At 43.2% G+C, this 27,372-nt stretch overlaps 1 protein-coding gene and 1 non-coding gene across 6 annotated transcripts; both read right to left on the bottom strand.

The window, feature by feature from the left end:
- Window positions 1-9,595: 9,595 nt before the first annotated feature.
- LOC144467044 (uncharacterized) lies at window positions 9,596-13,215 on the bottom strand. 5 transcript variants are annotated; one of them, XM_078175349.1, is made up of 9 exons: window positions 12,473-13,215; window positions 11,980-12,261; window positions 11,397-11,584; window positions 11,006-11,091; window positions 10,787-10,891; window positions 10,500-10,693; window positions 10,225-10,389; window positions 9,809-10,039; window positions 9,596-9,723 (listed from the first exon to the last, which is right to left on the bottom strand). In XM_078175349.1, the coding sequence occupies exons 2-6, from the start codon at window positions 12,107-12,109 to the stop codon at window positions 10,663-10,665; spliced, it is 540 nt and encodes a 179-aa protein (XP_078031475.1). In that variant the 5' UTR covers window positions 12,110-12,261; window positions 12,473-13,215; the 3' UTR covers window positions 9,596-9,723; window positions 9,809-10,039; window positions 10,225-10,389; window positions 10,500-10,662. The 5 variants fall into 5 exon arrangements, with proteins under 5 accessions (XP_078031475.1, XP_078031474.1, XP_078031471.1 ...); XM_078175348.1 differs by having other exon boundaries at window positions 11,980-12,115; window positions 12,473-12,611; XM_078175345.1 differs by lacking the exons at window positions 11,980-12,261; window positions 12,473-13,215 and having other exon boundaries at window positions 11,352-11,517.
- Window positions 13,216-26,196: 12,981 nt separating this feature from the next.
- Window positions 26,197-26,302, bottom strand: LOC117267670 (U6 spliceosomal RNA). The gene has a single exon (XR_004502598.1). It is a non-coding gene; the product is annotated as a U6 spliceosomal RNA (small nuclear RNA).
- Between the last annotated feature and the right edge of the window lie 1,070 nt (window positions 26,303-27,372).

The following is a 27,372-nucleotide window of genomic DNA, read 5'->3' as shown; positions in this document are numbered from 1 at the left end:
GACCTAATATATATTTAGATTGCTTCTCCCCAATTTCTCTTCAAGAATTGACCGCAGTGATTTCTTCATCTAAATCATCAACGTGTCTCTCAGACCCCATCCCAACTAGGCTACTTAAGGAGGTCTTACCTTTAGTTAACTCTCATATATTAGATATGATCAATATATCCTTATTAACAGGCTATGTACCACAGTCTTTTAAGGTAGCTGTAATTAAACCTCTACTAAAAAAGCCCACCCTGGATCCAGAGGTGTTAGCCAACTATAGACCAATATCTAATCTTCCCTTTATGTCAAAGATCCTTGAGAAAGTAGTCGCAGACCAGCTGTGTGATTTTCTCCAGGATAATAATTTATTTGAGGAATTGCAGTCAGGATTTAGAATGCATCATAGCACTGAGACAGCACTAGTTAAAATTACAAATGACCTTCTGATTGCTTCAGACAAAGGACTCGTCTCTGTACTTGTTTTATTAGATCTTAGTGCGGCGTTTGACACAATTGACCATCAAATTCTGCTACAGAGACTGGAACACTTAATTGGCCTAAAAGGTTCTGCACTAAGCTGGTTTAAATCTTATTTATCTGATCGTTTTCAGTTTGTTCACGTTCATAATGAGTCATCCTTACATACTAAAGTTTGTTTTGGAGTTCTGCAAGGTTCTGTGCTCGGACCAATCCTATTTACTCTATATATGCTTCCTTTAGGCAACATCATTAGAAATCACTCTGTAAATTTCCATTGTTAAGCGGATGATACACAGTTGTATTTATCTATGAAGCCAGAAGAAAGTAATCAATTAACTAAACTCCATAACTGCCTTAAAGACATAAAAACCTGGATGAGCACCAATTTCCTGATGTTAAATTCAGACAAAACTGAAGTTATTGTTCTTGGCCCGAAACAACTCAGACTCTTTATCTGATGACATAGTTTCTCTAGATGGCATTGCTCTGGCCTCTAGCACTACCGTAAGAAACCTCGGAGTAACATTTGATCAAGATTTGTCTTTTAATTCTCATTTAAAACAAACCTCACGGACTGCATTTTTTCATCTGCGTAATATTGCAAAAATTAGGCCTATCCTGACCCGAAAAGATGCAGAAAAATTGGTCCACGCTTTTGTTACCTCAAGGATGGATTACTGTTACTCTCTATTATCAGGTAGCTCTAGTAAGTCCTTAAAAACTCTCCAGCTAATTCAGAATGCAGCAGCACGTGTACTAACAGGAACTAAGAAACGAGATCATATTTCTCCTGTTTTAGCTTCTCTGCACTGGCTCCCTGTAAAATCCAGAATTGAATTTAAAATCCTACTGTTAACTTATAAAGCTCTAAATGGTCAAGCTCCGTCATATCTTAGAGAGCTCATAGTGCCATATTATCCCACCAGAACTCTGCGCTCTGAGAATGCAGGGTTACTCGTGGTCCCTAAAGTCTCCAAAAGTAGATCAGGAGCCAGAGCCTTCAGCTATCAGGCTCCTCTCCTGTGGAATCATCTTCCTGTTACGGTCCGGGAGGCAGACACCGTCTCCACATTTAAGACTAGACTTAAGACTTTCCTCTTTGATAAAGCTTATAGTTAGGGCTGGCTCAGGCTTGCCCTGTACCAGCCCCTAGTTAGGCTGACTTAGGCCTAGTCTGCCGGAGGACCCCCCTATAATACACCGGGCACCTTCTCTCTCTCTCTCTCTCTCGCTCTTGCTCTCGCTCGCTCTCTCTCTCTCTCTCTCTCTCTCGCTCGCTCGCTCTCTCTCTCTCTCTCTCTCTCTCTCTCTCTCTCTCTCTCTCTCTCTCTCTCTCTCTCTCTCTCTCTCTCATTGTGTCATGCAGATTACTGTTAATTTATTATGCTGATCTGTTCTGTACGACATCTATTGCACGTCTGTCCGTCCTGGAAGAGGGATCCCTCCTCAGTTGCTCTTCCTGAGGTTTCTACCATTTTTTTCCCCCATTAAAGGGTTTTTTTGGGGAGTTTTTCCTTATCCGCTGCGAGGGTCCAAAGGACAGAGGGATGTCGTATGCTGTAAAGCCCTGTGAGGCAGATTGTGATTTGTGATATTGGGCTTTATAAATTTGATTGATTGATTGATTGATTGATTGATTGATTGATTGATTGATTGATTGACTGGCCTCCCCCTGCTGTCCCTGGAAAACAGCAACCGACCGATCCACCTCTGCTGCTCCACAGTGAGAGCTGCTCTCCAGGACTGAGGCAGCAGCTGACAACAAGAGGAACATAAGGAGCCCTTTAATATCAGAGGACGACACTTTATGAATTAGGACAGCAGTGACATCTGAGGCCTGATATGTTTGATGGACAACTTTACCTCAGCACTGTCAGCAGGTGGTGGGGGAGGGAGGGAGGCAGGCCCGGGCAACTCCTCCCATAATCCTTCCTCCAGGGTGGCAGCTGCAGGTGGCGGCAGCAGGGTGGCAGCTGCAGGCGGCGGCAGGGTGGCAGCTGCAAGTGGCGGCGGCAGGGTGGCAGCTGCAGGTGATGGTGGGGGAACTGGTGACTCTGCTGGCTCACCTGTGGTGAGAGCTGCTGGAGGCATTTTGAGGAGTTCTTGTTCGAGGGTGGCCTCCAGCAGCTCCTCATCTGTGGGCTCACCGAGCACAGCAGAGTCACCAGCCCCCATCCTTGATCCTGCTGAGGTGGAGGCAGGAGGTGGATGCTGCGGGAGCGAGAGAGGGGCCGGTACATCTGAGGCTTAAAGAGAAATAAAATGTTTCAGTTACATGAAATCACGAGATTTTTGTGTTAATATTGAGTGACAGACACACGATGAGCCAAGCTGCATCTAAAAACTCCAGGAGCACAGACAGTGATTCTAGAGAGAGAAAATGAGGATGAGACAAAACAATGATGACAACAAATGAGAATTCAAGAGGGAGCGATGCAGGATGCAGATAGAGGAGTTACACAGGCAACTAGGGAAGGGATGATGAAGAAAATGTTTCTCTACAGATGACCTCATTAGCATTGTTTTGACAGGTGATTGGTCCGCAGATCTGTTAGTGATTTGAGACGTGCGTTCGGTAGACACCAGATAGTTTTTCATTCAAACCACACTTACCTGTCGTCCTCTCCTCTCTGATTACACAATCATTTATAAAACAAAATAAAAAATAGTGTCAACAAAGACGTAGAGCCTTTCAGTTACTTACAACATGTCACATGAAAATTACATTATTTTCTACTCACACTCCTCGATGTCAACTACCGCCCTGACCAGCTTTTCATCCGAAAGCTCCTCAGATGGTTTTGAGGGCTGAGCTGGACTGAATGGCTGGAAGGAGGAGGCTGTAATCACACAATGAGAGAGAAACACAGAACATATACAATGAACACAAGAAGTACAATAAAGTTTAACTCTGTTTTACATATGTCATGTCATTCAGACTGGACTTGCCTGGATGTGCAGGCTTAGGGACCAGCATCCTCTTTATTTTGGCCTGCATGTCAACCGCAGACAGAGAACACCGCCCGGAGACAAAGGCCGCAAGCGCAGAACCAAGAGGCCTTAATAAGAAAACACACAGTAACATCTGTAATGAGACAATATGACAAATACTGACATTTTTTAAAATTCAGCTACATCCAAGTCAGACAGCTTTACAGTAAAACATGTACTGTGATACTGCTTGTGGCAGAGACAGAGGCTGTGCTGCTGCTGGTGGCGGTGGCAGTCGCTGCAGTGGTGCTGGTGCTGCTGGCAGTGACTGCAGCCATGGTGGTGGTGGCAGCAGCAGCGGCAGTTGAAGCAGCAGCAGCATCCCTTGCTCTCTGTCTGTCTCTGTTCTGGACATATTGGACGGCGTTCTCCATCTGCGTGCCAGGAGCTGGCGCCTTCCTCCGGAGGTAGTTGACAGATCTATAAAAATCAGACAATCTGTCACATGATTCTTGTCATCGACAGTCAGTGTAGTGACTATACTATAATCCTGATGTCATAATAATTTACCGGATCTTTTTGGGGTTCTCAAACTCGTACATGGCTTGCAGGGTCTCGAACTTGAAGTCCCCAAAGCCAACAAGGGCCTGTACCTCCTGTCCAGGCTGGAGGGACTTTACCTGCGCCTCCTCGAACGCACGATGGAACCAGACTGCCTCCACAAAGTCAGGGTACGCCGAGGAGTAGCGGGTGAAGGCGTCCTGAAAGCTCAGAAGGAGGTTAAAACTGGACACCCTTAATTGTATTGTATGAATGAATCAGACTGAAGGACTCCACCTTGTTGGACATCAGTGGGGACTGAGAACGTGTCCTCTCTCACTCCTTCTGGTGGGAGGCGACCAGATTGACAGCATAGCCCACGTCATTCTCCAGCAACCAGTGGAAGGTCTTGACCTGGTAGCGGCCGAACTGGACCTTGGAACTTGATGTGGGCCCACGCCTCAGCATCCACCTCCTCGGGCTGCTTGGCCCCCGGCAGGCTGCCGGAGGCCAACGGCCTGGGCCTCCTGGGAGGCCTTCATTATGAGGGCGCCATTGGCGGCCCTCCTGAAGGTTGGGTGTTCCATCTAAACAGAGAAAATTTACATTAGCAGAACTCTGCAATAAATAGCCTACTTCAAGATCATGAGAAATAATAGATGATGATGATGATGACGATGACGATGACGATGACAATGACAATGACAATGACGATGATGAAGATGACGACGACGACGACGACGACGACGACGACGACGACGACGAAATGACATGTAGTACTTACAGTTCGACTTTGAAGATTGCAAAATCTACAATATAACAGGACAACACAGATTACAAATTTTTTTCATTTTTATATTATAGCTATTCTATTCTGACTTCACACCTATTGGTTTTTGTAGTTCTTGCTTTTATTTGCCATTTCATTTTCTCTCACCATGTTTATGTGATGCACCACAACTCCAAATCAAATTTCATGTACGTGAAAGCCCACTTGGCAATTCTGCACAGAGCACTCAAGAGATTAGAGAGATTTCAATGCTTTATTAGTCACACAACATTAACACCAAAACTTAAACTGTAACACAGAAACATTTTAAATTAGCACCCAAAATAAACATAAAATCTTAAACACAGAAACATTTTAAATTAACACCAAGATATATGTATGTTTTTAATTTTTTACCCTTCTTCCTCTGCTTCTCCCCCTTTCTTTTCTCTCCTCCCTCTGCTCCCTCTTCCTCTGCTTCTCCTCCTTCGCCTTTTTTTTCTTCTTCTCCTCCTCCTTCTTTGCAGAGTACTCCTGCCTCCTCCACGCATTTAACAGTTCCCTGTTGACAGGCTTGTGCCTGTACTGTCTAATTCTTTGCATGTGGAGGCCTTGGAGGTCACCCCTCCCCTGACCTCAGTGAGCCACTGCTCCACAGTCCTGTTCTGTGGGTCAGTGGCCTCACAGAAAGACTGTCTGGTGGGCCGGTGAAAGCTGTGGCCCGTCTGCCTAATCCACCGCTGGCCATTGTTTGGAGGTCCTCGTCTTCCTCAGCCTTTTGACCTGTGCCTTGCCAGGTGGTAAGGTGTTCACCTTCTCCACTCCCCACTTCCACCTGGTGGTCTTTGGGACATTACGCCGCATCCACTGGTCGAGGGTGACCCCAGAGGTGGCGCGGCAGTATATCTTTTTATTGTGGACAAACTGTTCTGATATTGATGTCCACCTTGCACCCTGGACAGATGTGTGGTGGGATGTTGTCCCACGGTGAATCTACACAAAGAAACACACACAGAGATAAATTTAAGTGCAAAGTCTCAATAACAGTAAATGGAACATGTACAGAGGAAATTATCTCCATATTTATGCTCTGAGTTTTGTATAGTTGTTTAATCACAGTAATGTACTTCTGAGTGTGTGTGTGCTGGTGGGATTGACAAACCTTGTGTCGCTTTGTTTTGGCAGATTAGGGCCTTATGTTGCTTCCTGGCCTTGGCCTGCTCAGCAAGCTCTGCAAGAGGACAAATCAGAGAAATGGTATGAAGTCAATGACCTATTTAACAAATTCACCAAGAAGCAAATCAGAGGAGAGCAAAACTTCTCATTCAGTGTGTTCAAATCAGGAAAAACAGAATAATTTTCAACAGTTTTTCTTCTCTGGTGTCTGTCAGCATCTTAGTAAGCTAAATCATTGTTTAAAGAACCTCTACACCCGAACTTCATACGTGTGCACTTCCTTAATGAAAGTGATATGCATGATATTACAAATTAAGATTTTATGACAGTAGAAGATTTACAAGAAGAAATGTTTTACCTTTTTTCCCAATTTTCCCTGTGCTCAGTACAGGAGGCCAGAAGAGTTTCATGAATTTCAGCTCAGGTGGAGGGCTGTAAGACACGGGGTCAGCCTTCCATTTCAGGAGCTCCACCTTCTTCAGCGCTCAAGTCTTTTTTTTTCAGTCATGTCTGCATGAAGACAATTTAAAGAGAGTTAATGTAAACTGAGCCAAGCGTTCAGCAACACAGTCAAATTACAAGTGGAGAGTGAACTTACCTGTTAGTGCGTCAGTCAGCAGTTCTGCCAGCTGAGATGTTTCTACAGCATTTCTTCACTTCTGGGCCTCACCTGTCAACCAATCAGACGTGAGGCCTATTGACCAACCAATCCCCCTGCTGTCCATGGAAATCAGCAATCGACCAATCCACTTCTGCTGCTCTGCAGTAAGTGAGGCCTAGTCCACACGAGCGCAGGTATTTTTAAAACTGAACTTTTTTGGCCTCCAGTTTTTAAAAAATCTGCATCCATACGAGCGGTGTAATAAAAATACCTCCGTCCACATGACACCGCAAATTAAAGCAGCTCACTTTAGGACAGCAGCGATGTCCTTGACATTCTGAAGTTTTCTCTCCATTCTTCTGCCACAACTATTTATCAAAGTTGTCCCACCAGCTAGAGGTCCGACCTGGCCTCATCCAGAACCTCCGTTGGCCGGCGCGTCGTCGGTGTGTTGGGGTACTATTATGCAGCAGGAGCAGTCTCCGTAATAGCACACTCTTGCGCCTCTGTTGCTGGATGTGGTTGAGTAGCGTTAGTTGTATGATACAGCCACAAAGTGCTGATATGCTGCTGAATAGCAGCAGTATTTTGTTTAGGTCCATCCTCAAATCATCTCCCGCACACACTGGATCGGGTAATAACACAGCTGTTTTCTGTTTACGTCGCACACTGTGACGTCATACAATGGAGACGAGACAAAATAACTGCGGTTATCCTGTCCACACATGACTGCTGACACCAGACTTTCCCAAAAAGTTCACCCTGGACTCCGGTTACAAATAACTCTGGTTACAGGGGCCCAAAACTGCGGTTACGTGTGGATGAAAGGCCAAACCGTGAGCAAAAAGTCACGGTTTTATAAATACCTGCATTGGTGTGGACAGCCCCTGGGTAAGTCACTAAGTAAGTTTTATTTGTATAGCGCTTCTCACAGAGAGAACTCACAAAGTGCTTCACAGGATTAAAACACAAACCAAGAATACATATATACAAACATACAGAGACACAAAATGAAACAGTAGCAGTTGTTGCAAAACTAAATCACTTAAGACAAGTTGAAGAATGCCTGCCTATACAGGTAGGTGTTAAGGTGCTTCTTAAAAACTTAGATGCTACGGCTCTCATTGTGGGAGGGCATTCCACAATCTGGGCGCAATGGACTCAAAGGCCCGGTCACCTCTAGTTCTGAGCCTAGTGCGAGGAACTGCCAACAGGCCGTGATCGGCCATTTTGGGCAGTGAGAGCTGCTCTCCAGGACTGAAGCAGCAGCTGACAAGTGGAACATAAAGGCTACTTTGCCTGTAGACATGATGATCGCGCATTACACGGCCAGCTTCAGGAAGTTCACCGGTATCATTGGCTTGTCAACAAATGTACGCGCAGAAAGATTTTTGCGACAACTGTAACAGACAATACCATTTTTCGTCTGTAGGGGGACCCCGTGAAGTAAAAAGCACAATCCTCCATTGTGTTGCTTTAACATCTACTTCACGTCTTAGTTATCTTTAAGCACTTACAGCTCCCCTCTTTTTTTACGTCATTCTTGCTAATCTTAGCTGTTGTTTGCACGTTATTAGCCTTGTTAGCTACATTAGCGTAACAGTTAGTGATGACTTCTCCTTCTCTTTCTTGCTCGGTGTGCCAGATGTTTAGCTATGCCTCTGCCTCCTTTAGCGACAGTGGTAATTGTAATAAGTGTAGCTTATTTGCTGCGTTGGAGGCGAGGCTTAGTGAATTGGAAGTGCGGCTCCGCACCATGGAAAACCACTCAGTAGCTGCGGTAGTTAGCCAGCCCCCTGTAGCCGGTGTGGAGCCACTTAGCATAGCCTCTGCTAGCGGTCCCCCGGTAACCCCCCGTGCAGCCGGGAGGTTGGGTAACTGTCCGGGAGAAGCGTAGTACCAAGCTGAAGCCCACGGCTCACCACCAGCCTGTTCATGTTTCCAACTGTTTTTCCCCACTCAGCGACACACCCGCTGAGGAGAAAACTATAGTTATTGGCAGCTCTATTTTGAGAAACATGAAGTTAGCAACACCAGCGGCCATAGTCAAATGTATCCCTGGGGCCAGAGCGGGCGACATTGAGTCAAATCTAAAACTGCTTTCTAAGGCTAAACGCAGATTCAGTAAGATTGTTATTCACGTCGGCGGCAATGACACCCAGTTACGCCAATCGGAGGTCACAAAAATTAATGTTGCCTCGGTGTGTGAATACGCTAAAACTATGTCGGACCACTCATAAGATCCTCCACAGAACTCACTACACCAGATAAAAAATGTTTTAAATGGGATTCACATCTGAAATATGTCCACTGCACTCAAAACTGTACTGACAATTACATTCACACCACCTGGCACTGCACCCCCATCAAACACTTTTGGAAAGAAGTCATTGGGTCACCATCTCACGTTATGGGCTGCCGCATCCCATTATCCCCCTCACTCTGCCTTCTAGGAGACTTATCAACATTCACAACAGCTAAAACTAACCATAGACTTCTCCTCGTGGCCCTATCGCCAAGAAAACTATCCTCATGAACTGGAAATCCAGAAACACCATACATCTAGCTCCTGACCTGAAGAGTGCATGTCCATCATGCCACACATGGACATCTACGTCCTCATGGAAGGTCACCTGCGTATCGCTCAGAGGCTCTGGAATGATTTCAGGGCTCTAGAGGATTCTCAGGACCCAGGGGAGACCAATAGGCAGACCAGATATGCGGCATACAGGCAGTGGGTAGTGTGGCAGCGTGGGTCACTGGGAAGTGGACGTCGCGTTGTGATCCCTAGCTGCTGCATTTGGAAAGTAAGAGACAGATTTCCTGATCCAAATGGACAGTATGTAGGCTTCATCCCAAGCAGGGTCTAACACATGGCCTGATTTTTTTTGTTGGTTTTTTTTGTTTTATTTTTTTCTGAAACCTGTAAAAATATTTCAACTTTGTATTCAAATTCATGTTCCTGGACGAGTTATTTTTGCTGGCATACATATTATTTATTACATATGTAAGTTTCAATAAACAATGAAAATGACTATGGAGTTGTTATGTTCAAAAAGATCAATCATAATAAATCAGTTGACATGTATCAGGAAAACACACAAAAAATGAGTTATTTAAAACTTTATTATAATGAAATAAATTTACGTTTATAAATGTACATATTTGTGTAAGGCAAAAAAGTCAGGTCACATCAGTTTCCGGGTCCAGCAGGATGTTTGTCATCACAGTGATTGACCTACAAGACAAAAACAAATATGATATACACAATTTATTTAGAATTTAGTACTTCTCATTTCTTCACATATTCCCATCTGACTCACGTAGCCCGATGCTAACATGTGTTTCATGTAGTCGGAGCAGGAACACCGGACAATACAGCATGCTACCGTGGATCGTCAGGCCTCTTCTTGGACTGCCTTGGCACACTGCGGGTTGACAATCGTCTTTCGAGGATTGCACTCTGAAGGTCCTTTACGTAGGCATAGTCTTTGTCCTCCTTTATGGTGTAAAGGCTCCACTTGTGTGACTTTTTGTTGAAGACCTTCCTGTACCTGCAACAAAAAAAGGATTATAAGCTTTTTTTGTATTTTTAGGTCATGGAACTCCCAAATATCCAAACCTAGAAAAAGTACCATATATGTAATTTGTATTTGTTGTTGATGGTTTATATTGTTTGTAATCAAGACCCTGGAATGAATTGACAAAATGGGATGGAAATAGGTATAAGAACACATACTGTAGAGAGCCGTCAGGTCGTTTCTTGGGGGGTCTGTTTATGTGGTGGTTACAGTCTAGCCCAGCAAGCATGGCTCTGGCAGCGTAGACCGGTGGTGTGAAACTGAAGCGCTTGCTGGCATACATATGCATATGATTATGGAATGACTCAAACTCAGCTGTTGATCTGAAAGCACAGTGGAAAGAAATAGGAGCTGTTTATGATTTCACATAACTAACAATGACAAAGTATCTGATACGGGATACATCATTCTTACAAAGTCACAGCAAATTTACCTGAAACTGAGGTATTTGTGTACATTCTTGAGCCGGCGAGCATCCAGTATTATTTCTGCCAGTCGCACGTGTGCCTCGGATCCTTTTTTCATCCAAGCCTGGTCACTGTCCTGTGGCAATGGACCATGCTGACAGACACCAAGAGCCCATTCATGCTCTCCTGTTACATGGTGCAAGACACCTCTCCACAATTCCTAAGAACAGAACGTTATGACCAAGATTATCAAATAAATTGAAACAAGTCTAAATGTTTATGTTTAGGCTTCACATCATATATCAATACTTACGATGAACTCATCATAGGTATCAGCTGATTTGCAACAATGCCAGAAGTGATTGCAAATGTCTCTTGTCCAGTCCAGGAGTTCTTCACATCCTTTATGCTGTCCTGCCTGTACATGTTAAGAAAGACATGACATGCTGAAAATTCGGTTTTCCAGTAGACAGCTGCTCTTCATGAACAAATCATGGATCTTTATATGTTGACAATGAATTACTGAACTTACCGTATGAATTTTTTTGGCCAGTGACTTGGAACCGTGCCACATGTCCAAAGTGTGCCTGATACCGCTGTCTTTGTATTTGCCAGTGTCTGTGGTAGTGAAAAAGCACAATAGAAATGAAATATTTTGGTTGATGGACATGACTACACAATAACACGTTTGTTTTTTGTGATTTCCTTTTACTGGCTTGCTGGGTATGAACACATGCCCATGAATACAGTTTTTAAAAAAGTTAGAATTATGTAACAGCATAAACATCCTCAAAACTTTAAAAACTATGTGATAATTTATTTTGGACTCAAATTGTGATGTAGAAAAGCAAAATACATTTATATTCAATTACTCTTACTGAACAGTGCTGATATCTGCATGTGGGCATCAGTGCAGAACTCACGATGTTTACTTCCTTCCCGAGGGTTTCCAGTGTTTGTGTGAAGCCCTCCTTCTCCAGGGCCCCTGAATTCCGCATGTTCTGTCTCTTGTCAATGTTGACCGTGCTGACTATCTGTTTGGAGTCATTGTCCATCGTGGTGTAGGTGCAGTATTGTGCACTAAACCCAGGACTGTCCATTCTTGCATCACCTAGAAATAAAGTAAGAAAGACAGAAATAGAGACAGATGTGAACAAGACAGAGAAAGTGACGGACAGTTAGAATAGCATTTTAGTTTTTCGTTTTCATAAATATCTATAACAGTTACAAATTCCTATACTACTGTATTGTAAAACACAGTCTTCTGAGAACTTTTCAATTTCAAGCATCTGCCATCGAGCTGAAAGAAGGTGACAGACGACACTGTCCAGGGCCAGTTGTGATACTTTTAAAACAGGCCAACGTGCACAGTAAGAAGAGAGTTTTACTGTATTTGGCTCAACTCATTTGTGTTAGTTATGACGTACGAACAGTGATGTGTTTGTGAGTGTGTGTAGATGTTTCTGTGTCCCACTGTATAAATGAATTTTTTTTCAAGAAACTCACCCAAGACCACAACCGCTCCCTTGGACTGAAGCTGGGCGATGATGGCAGCCCTCTTCTCGTTCCAAAAATCCTTTACTGTGTCAACACAGTAAGCATCTTGGATCTGATAGAAGCTGGACCTGTCCACCATCCCCAACTTGATGAAGTTGAATAGAAGTGAAATTTTTAATTATTTCCAGACAGAAGTATGTTCATGGAGAGCATGTAGTCCCCAGCCAGCATCCCATATTTAAACTGGGGCTGAGATGCCCATTTCCACACAATGTCACCGTGAGGACATATCTGAGAAAAAGGGGAAATAAAATAATTTAAAAAATCATAAATGGCAACATGAATTATGTACCTATACCTCTGGTAAAACTGTCACTGTTCTTTTAGTAAGAACTTTTGCTTATTGATGATAAAATTCAGACACACTTGCAGATTTTACACCTCATACTATTTTGTAAATTATAAGCTAAGTAGGTAACATCTACAATAAAAACAGACTCACCCACTCCATCACAGCTGCCGTTCCTCTGGACTTGATGTCGATTTGAAAGGGTCCCGGTGCCTTGCACTATGGTCCTGCGTTAAATCAACAACGTAGCTACGTCGTAGGGTATGTGGCTACGCAGGAGGCTCACTGTAGCCTCTGGCGAAGCCTGACGTGCACCTCCCAAAAAATGTAACTACACGTCGAGGCAATGCAGACCCAGCGCAGACCGAGAGGGCTGTGATTGGTTTGCTTGGTAGCAACACATTTCCGGTTCCGTATTTCCAGATTGCGCCATCTCCGCCATCTTTAAACATCTTCTGTTGTGATGTAGATGTTGCAGTATTAAGGCCCATTTATGCTCAACGTTAAATACGGATACGGTTGGAGCCGTCTGTCCGTGCTCATTTCTCTGTGACTGCAAAAGCCGGAAGCTAAACAAAGAATCAACTAGAGACGACAGGGGGAGGGGTTAGGATTAGGCAAGGAGGAGCAGGGGTAGGTTGGGGTAGTGCAGAGGGAGTAGGGTGAGGTTGGAAGGAAGGAAGGGAAAAGAAGGGGAGGGAAGGAGGGGAAAAGAGACAGGGGTTACAGGCCTGAAAACTGCCAGTGGTAAATATTGTTAAAGTTACGTTTAATATTCTGGTGTAAGGCCAGAATGCTCTGTGAAAATGTGGAGACTAGGGGTAGTATTTTAGTGGGACGTGTAGTTTGTGGAGGTGGGTCCGCCGGAGCGGAGATCCATTCCCCCGTCACCCTGGGAGCAGGAAGGGGTATGGGGAAGTTATGCGAGCCCTGGGTCGGGCAAGGGGAGAGGAATACAAATCCTGGTTAGGATGGGGGTGAGGGGATACTACTCGTGTAGGTGAAGTCGAGGGGATGGGTGAGGCGCCGGGTGTGGACGTGGGGTATATTGTAAGGTCTAATGAAGGGAGGGGAGAGGAGGGAGCGGGGGGGAGGAGTGTGAGGGGGAGCGAGTGGGAGCGAGGGCGGCCAAGGTCGAGTTTTTAATGGTTCTAAGGAAGCGTTTGGAGTATTTTCTATGTCGGAGAGCTGTGAAGAGCGTCTTAGTGGCCTGGTGGAAATCCGATGGTCGGGAGCAGATGCGGTGAAATCTGATGATTTGGGATTTGATTATGCCTTTAAATGTGTGTTTTGGATGGTAGCTAGATTTATGCAGGAGGGCGTGGGTGTCTGTTGCTTTGAAGAAGACTTTGGAGAGCATGCGCTGTGTTTATGGGTTCAAAGAAAATGGTGGTGTCCAAGAAATCTATCTGGTTGGGGTCTATGGTGGACTTCACTGTAATTGTGGGGTGGTGACTGTTGAGTATTTGGATGAAAGTGTGAAATGCAGGGAGGTCGTGTGTCCAGGCACCAATAATGTCATCAAGGAATCTCAGAAAGAAAAGAGGTTGTAGGGGACACTTGGCCAGCGCCTCCCGCTCCCACTCGCTCATATGAAGGTTAGCGTATGATGGGGCAAAGCGTTGTCCCATGGCTGTTCCATGTGTTTGTAGATAGTGGGTATCATTAAAGAGAAAATCGTTGTTCTCTAGACAGAGTTGAAGGAGCGAAAGGATTTCCGAGTCGGGACGTTTGGGGTCTGGGTATCGTTGAAAAATTGTGTTTATGACTGTCAGGCCCAGACTGGTGTCTATATTTGTGTACAGACTGTCAACGTCGATGGTGAATAGAAATGCTTTTGATGGAACAGTCATGGGGCGTATCATTTCGAGGAAGTGGTAGGTATCTTTAACGTAGCTTGGGTGACGGGTGGAAAGGGGGGAGAGAAAATGATCAATATATTGCGGCACATTGTAGCACTGTTGCAATCCGAGACAATAGGGCGGCTGGGAGGAACTTCAGAGGGAACCGTCCAGCTTTGGGGTTGCTTATGGATTTTCGGGAGGAGGTAAAAGTAGCGACGGTGGGGATTATTGGGTCCTGATAAGAAATCTCTTTGTTTTGCTGAAATGTAGCATTTGGTATAGAGGGTTTGAACTATGTGTCGTTTCTTTAACTGAGTGTTGTGTTGTATTGTGGCTGGGATGGGTTTGTAGTGAAGTGGGTTGGACAGTTGTCGGTTTGCTTCAAGGAGATATTGTTGTCGATCCATGATAACTACTTTTCATCCTTTATCTGCCGGTTTTATTACGATGTTTGGATTTTTTATGAGTTGCTGTAAGGCTGAACGTTCGGCCTCCGACAGATTGTCAGAGACATTTGGTGGGGGCCGATATATGTTAATTGTATTATTGTCAGAGTGGATAATGGATTGTATTTGTGGACGGATTTGTATGCTGGTAGGTTCCCAACTGGACGGTAATGTAAATTGTTGTGTGCTCTGCTGATGTTTCCCGTGGAAGTGGTCAATTATTTTAACGCGTCTATGATAATGGTGTAGGTCCCTCCGAAGCTCCTCCCAGTCATATCGGGAGGGGCGTGGGATGAATGATAGGCCTTTTTCAAGCAGTTGGGTTTGAGATGGGGACAAATTGAGTAGGGAGGAGAGGTTAAGGACATTGGATTCCGAATTTAGTTGAGTTAGGATCCGTTGTGCTAAAGGAGGTTGTGTTAGGGAAGGGGATCGGGGGGAGGGGGGTGTATGGGATTGTGGTGTTTATTGGTGTGAGCGATTGAGAAGGGGTTAAGGGCAGGGGTGTGCAGGGCCGGTGTAGGGTTCAGATATGCGATAAACTCAATTGTCTGCACCAATGTGTGAATATGGCTGCAGCTGTAGTTGGGGTCCAATGGATGTTGTCTGCCTCGGTGATAAAGGTGTCATGCGGTATCTCTATCAAAAACGGTAGGTGGGTGGCGATGGTATTATTGATAAGTTTCAGATTGTGTTGTTGGGTGGATGTAAGGTTCGTGGAAAAGTTGATGATGGGGAAGTAGATATCGGCATTGGGAAAGACCGTGCGGGCTGTTCTGGAGAGTGCTTTAAGTTGTTTAATTGATGTTTGTTTTGGGTCTTGGTCTTTATTATTAAGACCAACCGACAACACCAGGATCTTGGTGGAGGGGCTGGTTGGGGGGGGGGGGGGGGGGGGGTTCACAGATTTTGAGAAAGTCGTAAAAATAAGCGCCCGGATAACTAGCCAGTTGGATGTCCAGGTTACTGTGAGCTGGAATACGATCGATGTTTGAGTCCCCCAGGATAACCACAGATTTCTGGGGCCTAAAGGACCAGTCCACCAGTTTTCTATGTGGACGGGCGATGTGGTAAGCTGGCCTGAAGGCCATGTTGGGGAGAGGTGTGTGGCGTGAAGAAGGTGGACGGGGTGATGGGGTTGATAGGCGGGCGGTGGGTGTGGGGGGTTGTGGTAAAGAAGAGTTGTATGGGTCGGTGTGGTTGGCATCAGGCTCCATGGGAAGTTGGCAATGGGAGGGCTCAGAATGGGTGCTCTGATCGGCCATCATGGCCTTGAGAGTCCCTCTCATCATGGTTTGTTTGCCCCGAGTTTGGTTTTGGTTATTTTTAGGATTTGGATTCTTATGAAAAGAACTCTTTTCAGAATCCTCCAGGGACGCAATGTCGCCAGCCACCTCGACCCCCAATCTGGGTTTTTCTGCTAGGGAGGAAATGAGATCATGAGTGTGCACTACGACATTAGATTTGGTGTACATTGTGGTAAGTGAGACTGATTCAAAGTCCACAGAATTCGACTTGGGTACCTGGGGTGAAGGGTGGTCTCGAACCCCGGTCTCCCGGGTGACAGACTGCGAAGGTAGCAGTATGCCACCTGTGGGTTGATAGGAGGGCCCCGAGGGGGTACGGGGCTCTCCTCGGTTGTTACAGGTACCCCCAGTGGGTGGTTTCTCCGGTGGTCGAGATTGGATGCTGGGGGAGACACAGGTTTGTGGTGGGATGGGGGGGGGGGCCTTCGGAGGGACAGTTAGAGATCTCCTGCGAGGTGTCGGAACCGGGGTGGAAGGGGCCTCAGGGATGGACATCGGGGTGGGAGCAGATGAAGTCTGCGAGCAGGGATTTTTATCAGCAGGGGGGTGTATACTGGTGGGGGGATCCGAAGGAAGAGAGGGCTGCGTGGAAGCTGAGTGTCGTGCAATCTCCTCAGAGAGGGAGCTGCGGGGGCCCAAATACAAGTTTATGGGGGGCCTGTACAGGGGGTAAAACAGGGAAATCGTGATCTTCAGGGGCTTCTAAAATGGGTGCTAGTGCAGTGGTGTGTGTGGCGGATGTAGATGGAGGAGGTATGGAGCGGGCAGATGGTTGGGGGAGGATGAGAGGAGAGGGGACCAGTGAGGAGAAACCCAACAATTGTTGGACTGTATGAAGTGTGAGTGTGGAGAGTTTGGGGCCATAGCGCTTGCGGGCCCAACCAGTGGCTATATGGAGGGCCTGTGGGTTCTGAGGAGTGCCAGTGAGGGAGGTCGTGACAGTGGAATAATGCTGTTGAAGGATTTGCATATTGTGATTCGGTCTTTGTCAGGTGACGTAACGCTTGTGACAGCCGCAGTGTATTGTGGGTTGAATCGCTATTTTGGAGGGTCACTCGTTGTAAACAACTCAACAGTGAACATCGTCTTTGCGTGTGGCATTATCTTTGATAAAATGGGACACTCGTGTTGTGTGAAAGGCTGTCATACTAAGTCACATGAAAGAAATGGCAGAAAAGTTGACCACAACGTGAGATTTTTTCGGTTTCCCACTTGGAAAAGAGGTTATGGACAGCAGGTTGAGGAAATAACGAAGAGGCCTGGGTCGCAGCGGTGAGACGGAAGGGCATCACTTTCGACACCATTTCTCCCTTCATGCGTGTTTGCTCTCGGCATTTTCATAAAGGCAAGTAAGAGAGTTTCAGATACTTGTACATTCAAATATTGTAGATTCAAAAAACAGCACACACATCCAAAAACGTTGAAAACTGGGTGCTGGACAGAAGAACAGATACAAAAGTACAAAAAATAGGTCCGCACACTGTTCAACAATGTTCAAATCAGAGTTTTCATGTTCAATCATGTTTCTGAGAGGAACAACGAGAGCAGATCCAAAAGTCTTCTTTAGCTGTTGCATGTCCCACTTCACTGATGCTGCTTGGTATCATCCAGTATGCAGGTTGTCCAGTTACTGTTGTTGTCTCTCTGCATCTGACAACCGCCTCCAGCTTAAACAGCATAGCTGCAACATGTGTACATGTCTCCGCTATCCCAGCCATTCATGTGCAGTGACCTGATGATATGGCTCCTGATGGCTCGATGATGGCTCGATGATGGCCCAGGCCTTGAGTGGTGTATCAGACAGGCGTTGGGAGTGCAAGACCTGTAGACAACACATAGGCAGACAGACAACAACAGTTTACAACAGTGTTCAATCATTTCCTATATTTTGCTTAATTTGTAAGGTTGTCTACATTATTACAGTTTCTGATTTACAGGCCGATGACAGGCTGACAGGTTTATTTCTGTGGTGTTACGCCCCGGTCTAGGGGTGTGGGTGCGTAACATAAGGACACACAGAAACACGGGAGTAAATGTACAGGTGAGCAATTTATTGCTACACACTCCAAAAACACACTGTACAATATCGCACACAAAATGGAGCAAAAGACGTCAGGGTGAGCCCAGGCCAAAACAACAAACAAAAAGCAACCTGTCTACCGACCGGCGAAATAACTAATCCCTAATAAAAACAAAAGAAACAAAAATACGATACTAGGCCTAACTCCCTAGGCTAACGAAAAACAGGAGAAAACAGGTATAACAAAACTACGCTATAACTACGCTCCGTGCAAACAATAATATGTGACAATGACTATTTACAATATACACAAACGACTCAGTTGGCCCTAAGGCGCTGGTCTTAACAAAAGAATTAATTATTTAGCAAGCAAGCTAAATAATCACACGTGGATCACACAACAAAGTACTTATCAATCACAAAACCAGAAAACGATACAATGTGCTGCTGCCATGTACGAGAGTGGGTCCGTGGCTTCCGTGTGGCCGGCATTATGAAGGCCGAGCCCCTTGCTCCACCAACCCGGCAGCGGTGATGTCACGCTTGTTATCCAGTAGGCGACCGTTGACACTGAAGGCCGAGCCCCTTGCTCAGCCAATCCAGTCGGAGCAACGTCACGATCGTCCAGCGAATCACCCGCACACCTGTTAACACAATACACACACGATCTCCGGACAGAAAGAGAGGTCTGACTCTCCACTAAACATGATGATCAAATCCATAGACTACATAGACATAAACACATACACATAATAAATACACAGGCGGCTGGGGAACGTAACAGTGGTTAGACAAGCTTGTGTCTGTTAAACCAGATGATTTATAACCGCTTGATGCTTGAGTAATTATGTTGTATGAAAAAGGGGTAGGATTATTAGATCATTTTCACTTTTTTCTAGCTCCTGTGATGTGAATGAGGTCATTTTTTCACAATAATATAATACACATGAATCTTTTATGCCCACAATTAAAATAAGTAAAGCAAATCAGACAAAACAAGCAAACTAACCATAACCACCAACCATAACTTCACTTGATTACAGCCAAGTTAGCTTACCTTACCATTCGTGAAATGTCCGTGAGCTTCGAGAGATTTATAGTTTCTGAACTGTTCATATGTGTAAGCGCTGATACCGTAAACGAGGTAGTTTGTTATATCCAGCGATGTAGTTGGAGGCAGTAATGTAGCGTCGGAGCTCCAGTCTTTAGCTGTGAGGTCGTACGGATCTATGTTATTGATTGTCGACAATTTAGCCAAATACCCGTCCCTGGCCACCTTGATAAGTTTGGTCCTGTACGGTATCCTCTCATCCTTCTTATTCTTCTCCAGCTCAGCGACTGGGTAACAGTTTAAAAACTCACTACTAACTGCTAACGTTACTAACTACGACTTCCCCGGACAGCTACTCCAGTTCTGTGTTTACATCGGCGGTACAACCAAAATGGCGCCTGGGGGCGTGTTTGCCAGTTAGGACACGTGACTGACAAAGACCGAATTGGTCTGAGTCATGTTAACGACAGTTTATAGTTTATTTTCTGCACATTTTTAAAAAGAGGCAAAAAACATAAATAATAAAATACAGTGCAGGGAGAGGTAAAAACCCAGAGGGCTTATGTGAAGCCTCCACCTGATAAAATGTTCACAAAGTTATTAAGAACTCAAAAGTACAGAAAGATAAAGAACAATATATAAAATAATATAAGTGATAAAGTAAAACGTTAAACAGCAATAATAGTTTTAATTTAACCCTCGATAATAATAACACCTCTGGTATTCGCGGGTCATATTGAACTGACCCGAGTTTGTTTGACTGATATAAAGCATGTGACATAAAATTATCACCAATTTCTGTGTTTCACCTTGTTATTCAACTTCACTCCAACTTATTAAATTAAATTTTACACTTATTTTTGGAATATATGACGTCATAGACCTCATTTGCATAAAATTATACCTATTTTTTCAGTAAAAACAGTCAGTAATAATCAGTAATTATGAATTCTGAGTTTGAATATAAATTGATGAATTTTTACAGAGTGGTATATGTCAAAGTCTTGTGAAAACATTTTTTTGAAACCATTTCTAATTTTTGAATGGCAGCAAATAATAACACCTCTGGTATTCGCAGGTCATATTGACCCGAGTTTGTTTGACTGATATAAAGCATGTGACATAAAATTATCACCAATTTCTGTGTTTCACCTTGTTAGTCAACTTCACTCCAACTTACTAAATTAAATTTTACACTTATTTTTGGAACATATGACATCATAGACCTCGTTTGCATAAAATTATACCTATTTTTTCAGTAAAAATAGTCAGTAATAATCAGTAATTATGAATTCTGAGTTTGAATATAAAGTGATGGATTTTTACAGAGTGGTATTTGTCAAGGTTTTGTCAAAAAAAAAAAATTCTGAACCATTGCAAATTTTTGAATGGCAGCAAATAATAACACCTCTGGTCACTGAGCTGGTTTTATTTGACTGGTTATAAAGTGTAAAGTATCTCACATTTACACAGTAGATTTCTTTTGTTTTGTGTTGTTTTGTCATCTCATCCTCAAAATAAATGAACAGGAATCTGATGGGAGTAAATTCACTCATCTAATTTGTGAGATCCGTGTCTCCATTGATAGTGAACAGTCCCTAATCCACCTGTGATCCACCTCCTCGTTTCTCAAATAAAACCCAGCCATCATTACTGTTCACAGCCCTGCTTTTACCACCGCTGCTTCCTCCAACACGTCCCCTCCTCGTCTAATTTCTGCCACCCCGACCACAGTGAGGCAAAGTCTGCTAATTACCCAAGTCATGCGCACCTGCGTGGTGCAGGCATGGATGAGAACCGTCCCTGCGTTCCAATTCCAATACCCATACTACCATACTATTTAGTATGCCAGAAAAAGAATTAGTGTGTCCCAATAGCATGCATACTGCATACTACACTACATACTTTTTAAGGGCAGCTGCAGTACATACTAAAAGTATATAGTAGAAGTATGCGATTTGGAACGCAGGGCGTGTTGCGCATGGCGCACCTGACACGCATCGTCGATTTCATCACTCGGCGACCGATCGTCATCAGAGAGCAAATATTTCCCGTCAGAATCAGAATCGGCAAGTAACTGACTAAGTACCTCATCAACAGTGAAAACTCCTTCAGGCATTTTGTGTGTTTTTGCTGTATTTTGCTCTGTGCCTGCTGGCTTTCTCTCCGCTCTGTCTGTGTCCTCTCAGTCTGCTCGCTGCGCGCTCAGCCCCTCCCTCTGTGTCTCTTATTTGTCAAACTTATTAAATAGAAACACACCCACAAATGACGTCAGGATTGCAGCTGCACATGTTCGCCACCTAGGGGTACAAAGTAGTAACAAGATTTGGCAGTATATTTGAAGCTTAGGTCTGTTATATTCAGCATATGCTGCTTGTTTTGTATTGCGACTTTGGTGCTTTATTTTGGATTATCAGAGGCTGCTATATGTCAAGTATTAGCCAGAATATTCTCAGATCAAAACTGACTGATGCAATTTTATTCACAAATATCAGGGAGCAATGTTTCTGTTTCAAATCCAAACAAAAAAATATTTACAAAGACCAACATTTATTGCCAAAAATCTCTCAACTTAGAACACAACAGAACAAAAACAGAACTGTAAGTGTGTGTGTGTGTGTGTGTGTGTGTGTGTGTGTGTGTGTGCGCCAGGGTGTGTGTGTGTGGGCGTCGGGGTGTTTGTTGGTCTGAGTGTGTGTGGACAAGCGTGAGCGTGGGTTTGGATGCGTTGATTGTGCTAGAAAGCACAATAGTGTTTTTTATCCAATAGCGCCACCTAGTGGTGTTCGGGTCATATAGACCTGAACACAAGAGGTGTTGCAAATTTAGAAAAATACCCATAATGCAATGCAAAGTAGTAATCATCAATTTTATTTGAAAAAGTGAATAGTTATACACGACATTTGTAATTTTCAGGCAATTACATGGAAGAAAACCATATTTTTATAGCGCCCCCATGTGGCCGTCGGGTCATATAGACCCGAGGATAGGAGGGTTAAGAGCATAACGTGAGAACGTGATGTGTGAGTCCATGTTGGTGTAATTAGGGGGATAATAGTTTATATTGTGTTGACCCCTGATCAACAGTAAAACTGCATCACAATGATTAAAACAAATTAAAACATGGACAGTAACACAAGAGGATGAAAACACATCACACAACAGCAGTTTTTCAGACAACTTTTGTAACACTTTATAGATACAGGTTTTTACCAGGTGGAAAAATAATCAGTTTTCAGAAGTTTATAGAGGTCATTTCAGAGCAACTTTTATTTTCTTAGATTGCTTTTGTTTTTTCGTCAGCTCAGTTTGGTTAATGTCCGACAGATATCTGAGTTTTTACAGTGTTTTCAGCTCATAGTTAATATAAATTAAGTAATACTTACTCACATATGTCCAATTTAGAACCGAGCGCTCTGTGGCGAGAATCCAAGATGGCGGCTGTGATTTCGCTGATGAACCAAATTGAGCCATCTGATTGGATGGCCAAATGCTGGACACTCTGATTGGCTGCTACTGATGATGCACATCTGTCCTTGTTTGTCTCCACAGACCGAAGCCTGCAGACTGACTGTGTGAGGTCATCATGTCCCAAATATCCAGGACTCATCTTAGTGTCTTCATATCATACACACAGTGCTTCTGTTTGCAGCATTTATCTTCCTGTACTTTTGAGTTCTTAATAACTTTGTGAACATTTTTATCAGGCGGAGGCTTCAAATAAGCCCTCTGGGTTTTTACCTCTCCTGCACTGTATTTTATTATTTATGTTTTTTGCCTCTTTTTAAAATGTGCAGCTCATTTTGTGTTTCAGTGTGAATCCTGTGCTCATGTCAGAGCCAGGCTTTTACTTTGAAGGAGGCCACAGGAAGTCTGCTGTCTTAATGCATTACCTTCACAGATCATCTCAGACTGTAAAACAGAACTCCACTCAGAAACTACTGAATTACTATGAATGAGTGAATGAATGGTTTTCATTTCAGTTACAAATATCTGAAGAAACAAAGATTATTTAACACAATTTTTGTACACAGTCAGGAACTGAAAAGAGACAGACTGAAGCTCCAGGATTATTTCTGCCTCTCCTGTATCAACCAAAGGAAATAAATTAATTAAATACATAATACTATTAATTATAATCCTCAATTATTTTACATTTTAAGGCTGTCTTAAAACTCAACAAAGCAACACAATTTCAAATCAGCTATTTTTAATTTAATTTGTCACTATACAGACACTGCTGTTTTACAGCACAAACATTATCCTGAATGTAGCTTTAAGTTTTCTGAACCACGGAGCTGCTCTTCAGTTCAACAAACGCACAGTCACAGAAAAACTAAGTAATATTCACACTTTGTGTCATTGTTTTGTTTCTTTCTGAGCAGCCATACACTGTCTTATAACTGTCAGTAATGTTGAACTTCGACATGAAACAGTCGATTTTATGGAAACACAGACTTCAGAAAAACAGCGAGTGTCTTCAGTCACATTCAGACACGTTTCTCTACAAAACACAGCAGGTTTGTTGTCAATCCAGATTTTATCAGACAGACACGTTAAAGAACAAGAGCAAGGTTTGGTGGAGAGGACAGACAGTTTGTCTCACAGTGTGTACGACTCCTCTTCACAGTCAGTTTCGCTGTGAGACACAAAACATGTTGTAGAACAGATTTTAGCAACGAAACGATGAACAGAATAAAACAGAATAGACTTTACTGACTAACTTTACTGTGCAAAACAACAAGATTAGGAGGTATTTTACATGTATGTATAAAACATGCACGAACATTGAATAAAACAGCACTTAATGTCACATGCTAGATAATAAATAACATGATGTATACATAGAAAAATATTAACATCTGTACGGAGCCTTAAAAAAATGCACAGGTCAAGTTTCTGAGGTGAGAAGTTTGTTTGAGACAAGAAAAGACTTAAAGCAGAAACAGCAGCGTCACACCTGATCGTCACCCTGAGTGTAACTAATGTTAATGTTGTATTTCATGAACAGAAACAAGACGAATAGGAAGTACAGACGGTTATGGAGGAGTGATTTTAGGGAATGAACATCAGAGAAGAGAAACTTTGATGAATTTCAAAACAAAACTAATAAATTTTTTTCTCTGAAAACTGAGTCCTGACTTTTACGTTTCCTGACAGATTTTAAGGGACGCAGAGTCCTGATGAGAATCTTTTGTTTTATAGAGATTTGAGATGAAAAGTGGCAAAAATAACGAGTTTAAATGCCTTTTTACAGCAGAAATGTAAAGTTTACCTTTGAAAACTGAGTTCTAACTTTAACATTTCTCTGTATAATTAAAGGATAGTTTCTCTACATGAATCTAAACCCAGCTGGTCTGGCCACAGGGTCCAGATTTCTCGTCGGTCACAGTTTGAGTCATACACTCTGCAGCAGGAAATGGCACTTCAAAATAAAGGCTCTGTACCCAGAGTGTTTCTTCACAAACTTGACATGTTCTTGAGTCACATGTGGTCAAATCAGAAGGAACCCAGGACCCATTTTTGGACCGTGACCCACCAGTTGGGAACCACATTGAGTCGCTGTGTTTTCAGGACAGTTTGTGATGAAAGTGGTGAAAATAACAATTTTTAATTAAATTTGAGGTTGTAGACGTAAAGTTGGCCTCTGAGTCCTAACTGAGGATGCAGGATGATATCTGTACGTCATCAGAATCAGCCAACATGCTTTATCTTCTGCACAATGAATAAAATTAGACACTGGAAAGTATTTCATGTCTCCATCTGCTGGTGGTTCATGATGACAGGAGTATGATGATAACTGCAGAAGAGACTTGATGACCAATAAAATCAGGATAGTTTCTCTACATGAATCTAAACATGAACAGGATGTTTTAAAGACACCATAAAATCAGACATGGTGAAAATAAGGAGTTTAAATGAAGTACAGAGCTGAAACAGCATCTTTCACAGACAGTAAAATAATGAGCACAAGTGTTTATCTGGGCGGAAGTTTAGTGAATCAGCATCTGAAGAGAGACGTTTGGATGAATTTAAAAGTTAAAATAATTAATGATTTCCTCTGAAAACTGAGTCCTGACTTTGACATTTTATGACAGATTTTAAAGGACACAGTTTCTCTGCATGAACATAATGTTTTCTAGACAGCATGTATTATCAAGTGGTGAAAATAACGAGATTTAATGAAGTTTAAGACCCGAAATGTAAAGTTTCTCTGAAAACTGCGGTCCTGACCTTCACATTTCGTGATATACTCTTAAGGATAATTTCTCCCTATGAATCAAAGCATGTACACGCTGTTTTAAGGACAATATTTAATACTAGAAATGGCGAAAATGACAAGTTTTAAAGGGGTTTTAGCGCAGAAATGTGAAGTTTACCTCTGAAAACAGCTCCAGCTTTCACATTTCGCCTGAGATAGTGAGGAAACAGTTTTTCTACATGAATCTAAACATGTACAGAATGTTTTTAGACATTTAACATGAGAAGTGGTGAAAATAAGGAGGTTTAAATGCAGTTTAAGAGCAGAAATGTGAAAAAACAGCTCTGACAGGGACACATAGCGATACATATAGTTTCTCTACAGGGATCTAAACACGTTCACGATGATTTAACACAGGCTGTGTTGTTGTGTTTGATGCTTTCAGACAATATTCAACACGAGACATGGTGAAAATAACAAGTTTTAACGCGGTGTTTTCCTCTGACAACCCGAATCTGTACTTTCACGTGTCGCAGTTTATTATAAGGACAGTTTCTCTGCATGAATCTGAGCATGTTCACGGTGTTTTATTCAACATTTAAGACCAGAAATGGTGAAAATAACGAGTTTAAATGCGGGTTTAAAGCAGAAATGTCAAGTTCACCTGTGATTAAACGCAGCCCGGCTCCTCTCGGCTCATTTCCTCCGACACACAGAGAACATGAAGGTTTAACATCCACAGCTGAGGACAGCAAAGTGATGACAGATCATATATATCCAGGTCTGACTGTAGTTTTGCGCAGATAAATGGAGTTTAAAGAGTTTTATGATGAGGTTTGTGCAGAGAGACGCTCCGCTCTGCTGCTCTCCGCTCCGCAGCTGCAGTGACGCCACCGGCCGCAGCAGCAGCGGCGGCGCTGTTTCACCCAAATATGATAAAATATTATGAAAAATCATAAAATCTTTCATAAATCATTTAAACAATTAAAACAAACGGATCAAAGGGGAGCAATAAGGAACGCTTCACGAATTTGCGTGTCATCCTTGCGCAGGGGCCATGCTAATCTTCTCTGTATCGTTCCAATTTTAGTATATGTGCTACCGAAGTAACACGACAGTCTCCTGTTTCGGGGGAGTATTTAAGGGGCTGTGTTTCCGGAAGCAGTCTCAGTCATGGTGGAGGACAAGTAGCGCTGTAACAGAGTGAGAACTGTATTTCGGTATCTTTAAATCATCAATAATGAGAGTGTAGAGAGGTGTGGAGTGTGTGTTGTGAGCTCTGTGGGTGTAGCGACCCACTCTGACCCACTCTTGGTCCCGTGAGTCCTGCTGAGGAGCACAGAGGGCTGATGGGAAAATATGCAAATTAATGCCGTTACGTCACACAGACAGGATTGGTGTGCTGCAGGCAGGAGAACGAAAGGCTGACTCACCGCCTCTTCTCCTCAGGCTGCACTCCTCCAAGAGGGACTTTGACCCCCCCAGAAACCCCCACTGAGCTCCAGTACCTGCTGACCCCCCCCTGAAGACACAGAGAGAGACAGAGAGGGACGCGGGAGGAGAGGAGACCCTTCCTACTTCCTGTTTTCATTGAAAAAAAATTAGTGCAGTTTCACAAACTCACCACCAGGTGTCAGCCTAAGACCAGTGTATGCAGTGAGCGGCGCTGTTGAGCTGAGATCAGTCTGCAGGAAAACACACAAAATTATAGAAAACATGAGCCACAGCAACTTATTTATATAAATGTGTCCCTGGTGTGCATCGTTGTCATGTTTAACAGTAGTTAATCTACTAAAAAAGCCATTATAGTGTATGTGAGGAAATCGCCGCACCATAATCCATTCACAAAATCTCACATTTTATATTTGTTTTACTTTTTCATAAAGAATTTCAAACTTGATAAACATGAATCAGGACTCATTGTAATCAGGATTATAGACTCAATAATTCGGCATACAACCAACATACCAAGAAGCTCTTATTTTAAGTACATCGCAACTTTAAGTACTCCAACCATCTAAATACACAGAAGGTCGGTGGCGAGCATTCATTCAAACATTTCAATGAATAAAACATATGTCAAAACAACTCATTTATATATATATATATATATATATATATATATATATATATATATATATATATATATATATATATATATATATATATATATATATATATAT

Source organism: Epinephelus lanceolatus, chromosome 15, assembly GCF_041903045.1.
Source record: "Epinephelus lanceolatus isolate andai-2023 chromosome 15, ASM4190304v1, whole genome shotgun sequence".
Classification (NCBI taxonomy): Eukaryota; Metazoa; Chordata; class Actinopteri; order Perciformes; family Serranidae; genus Epinephelus; species Epinephelus lanceolatus.
This window is presented reverse-complemented; position numbering and strand designations above follow the sequence as displayed.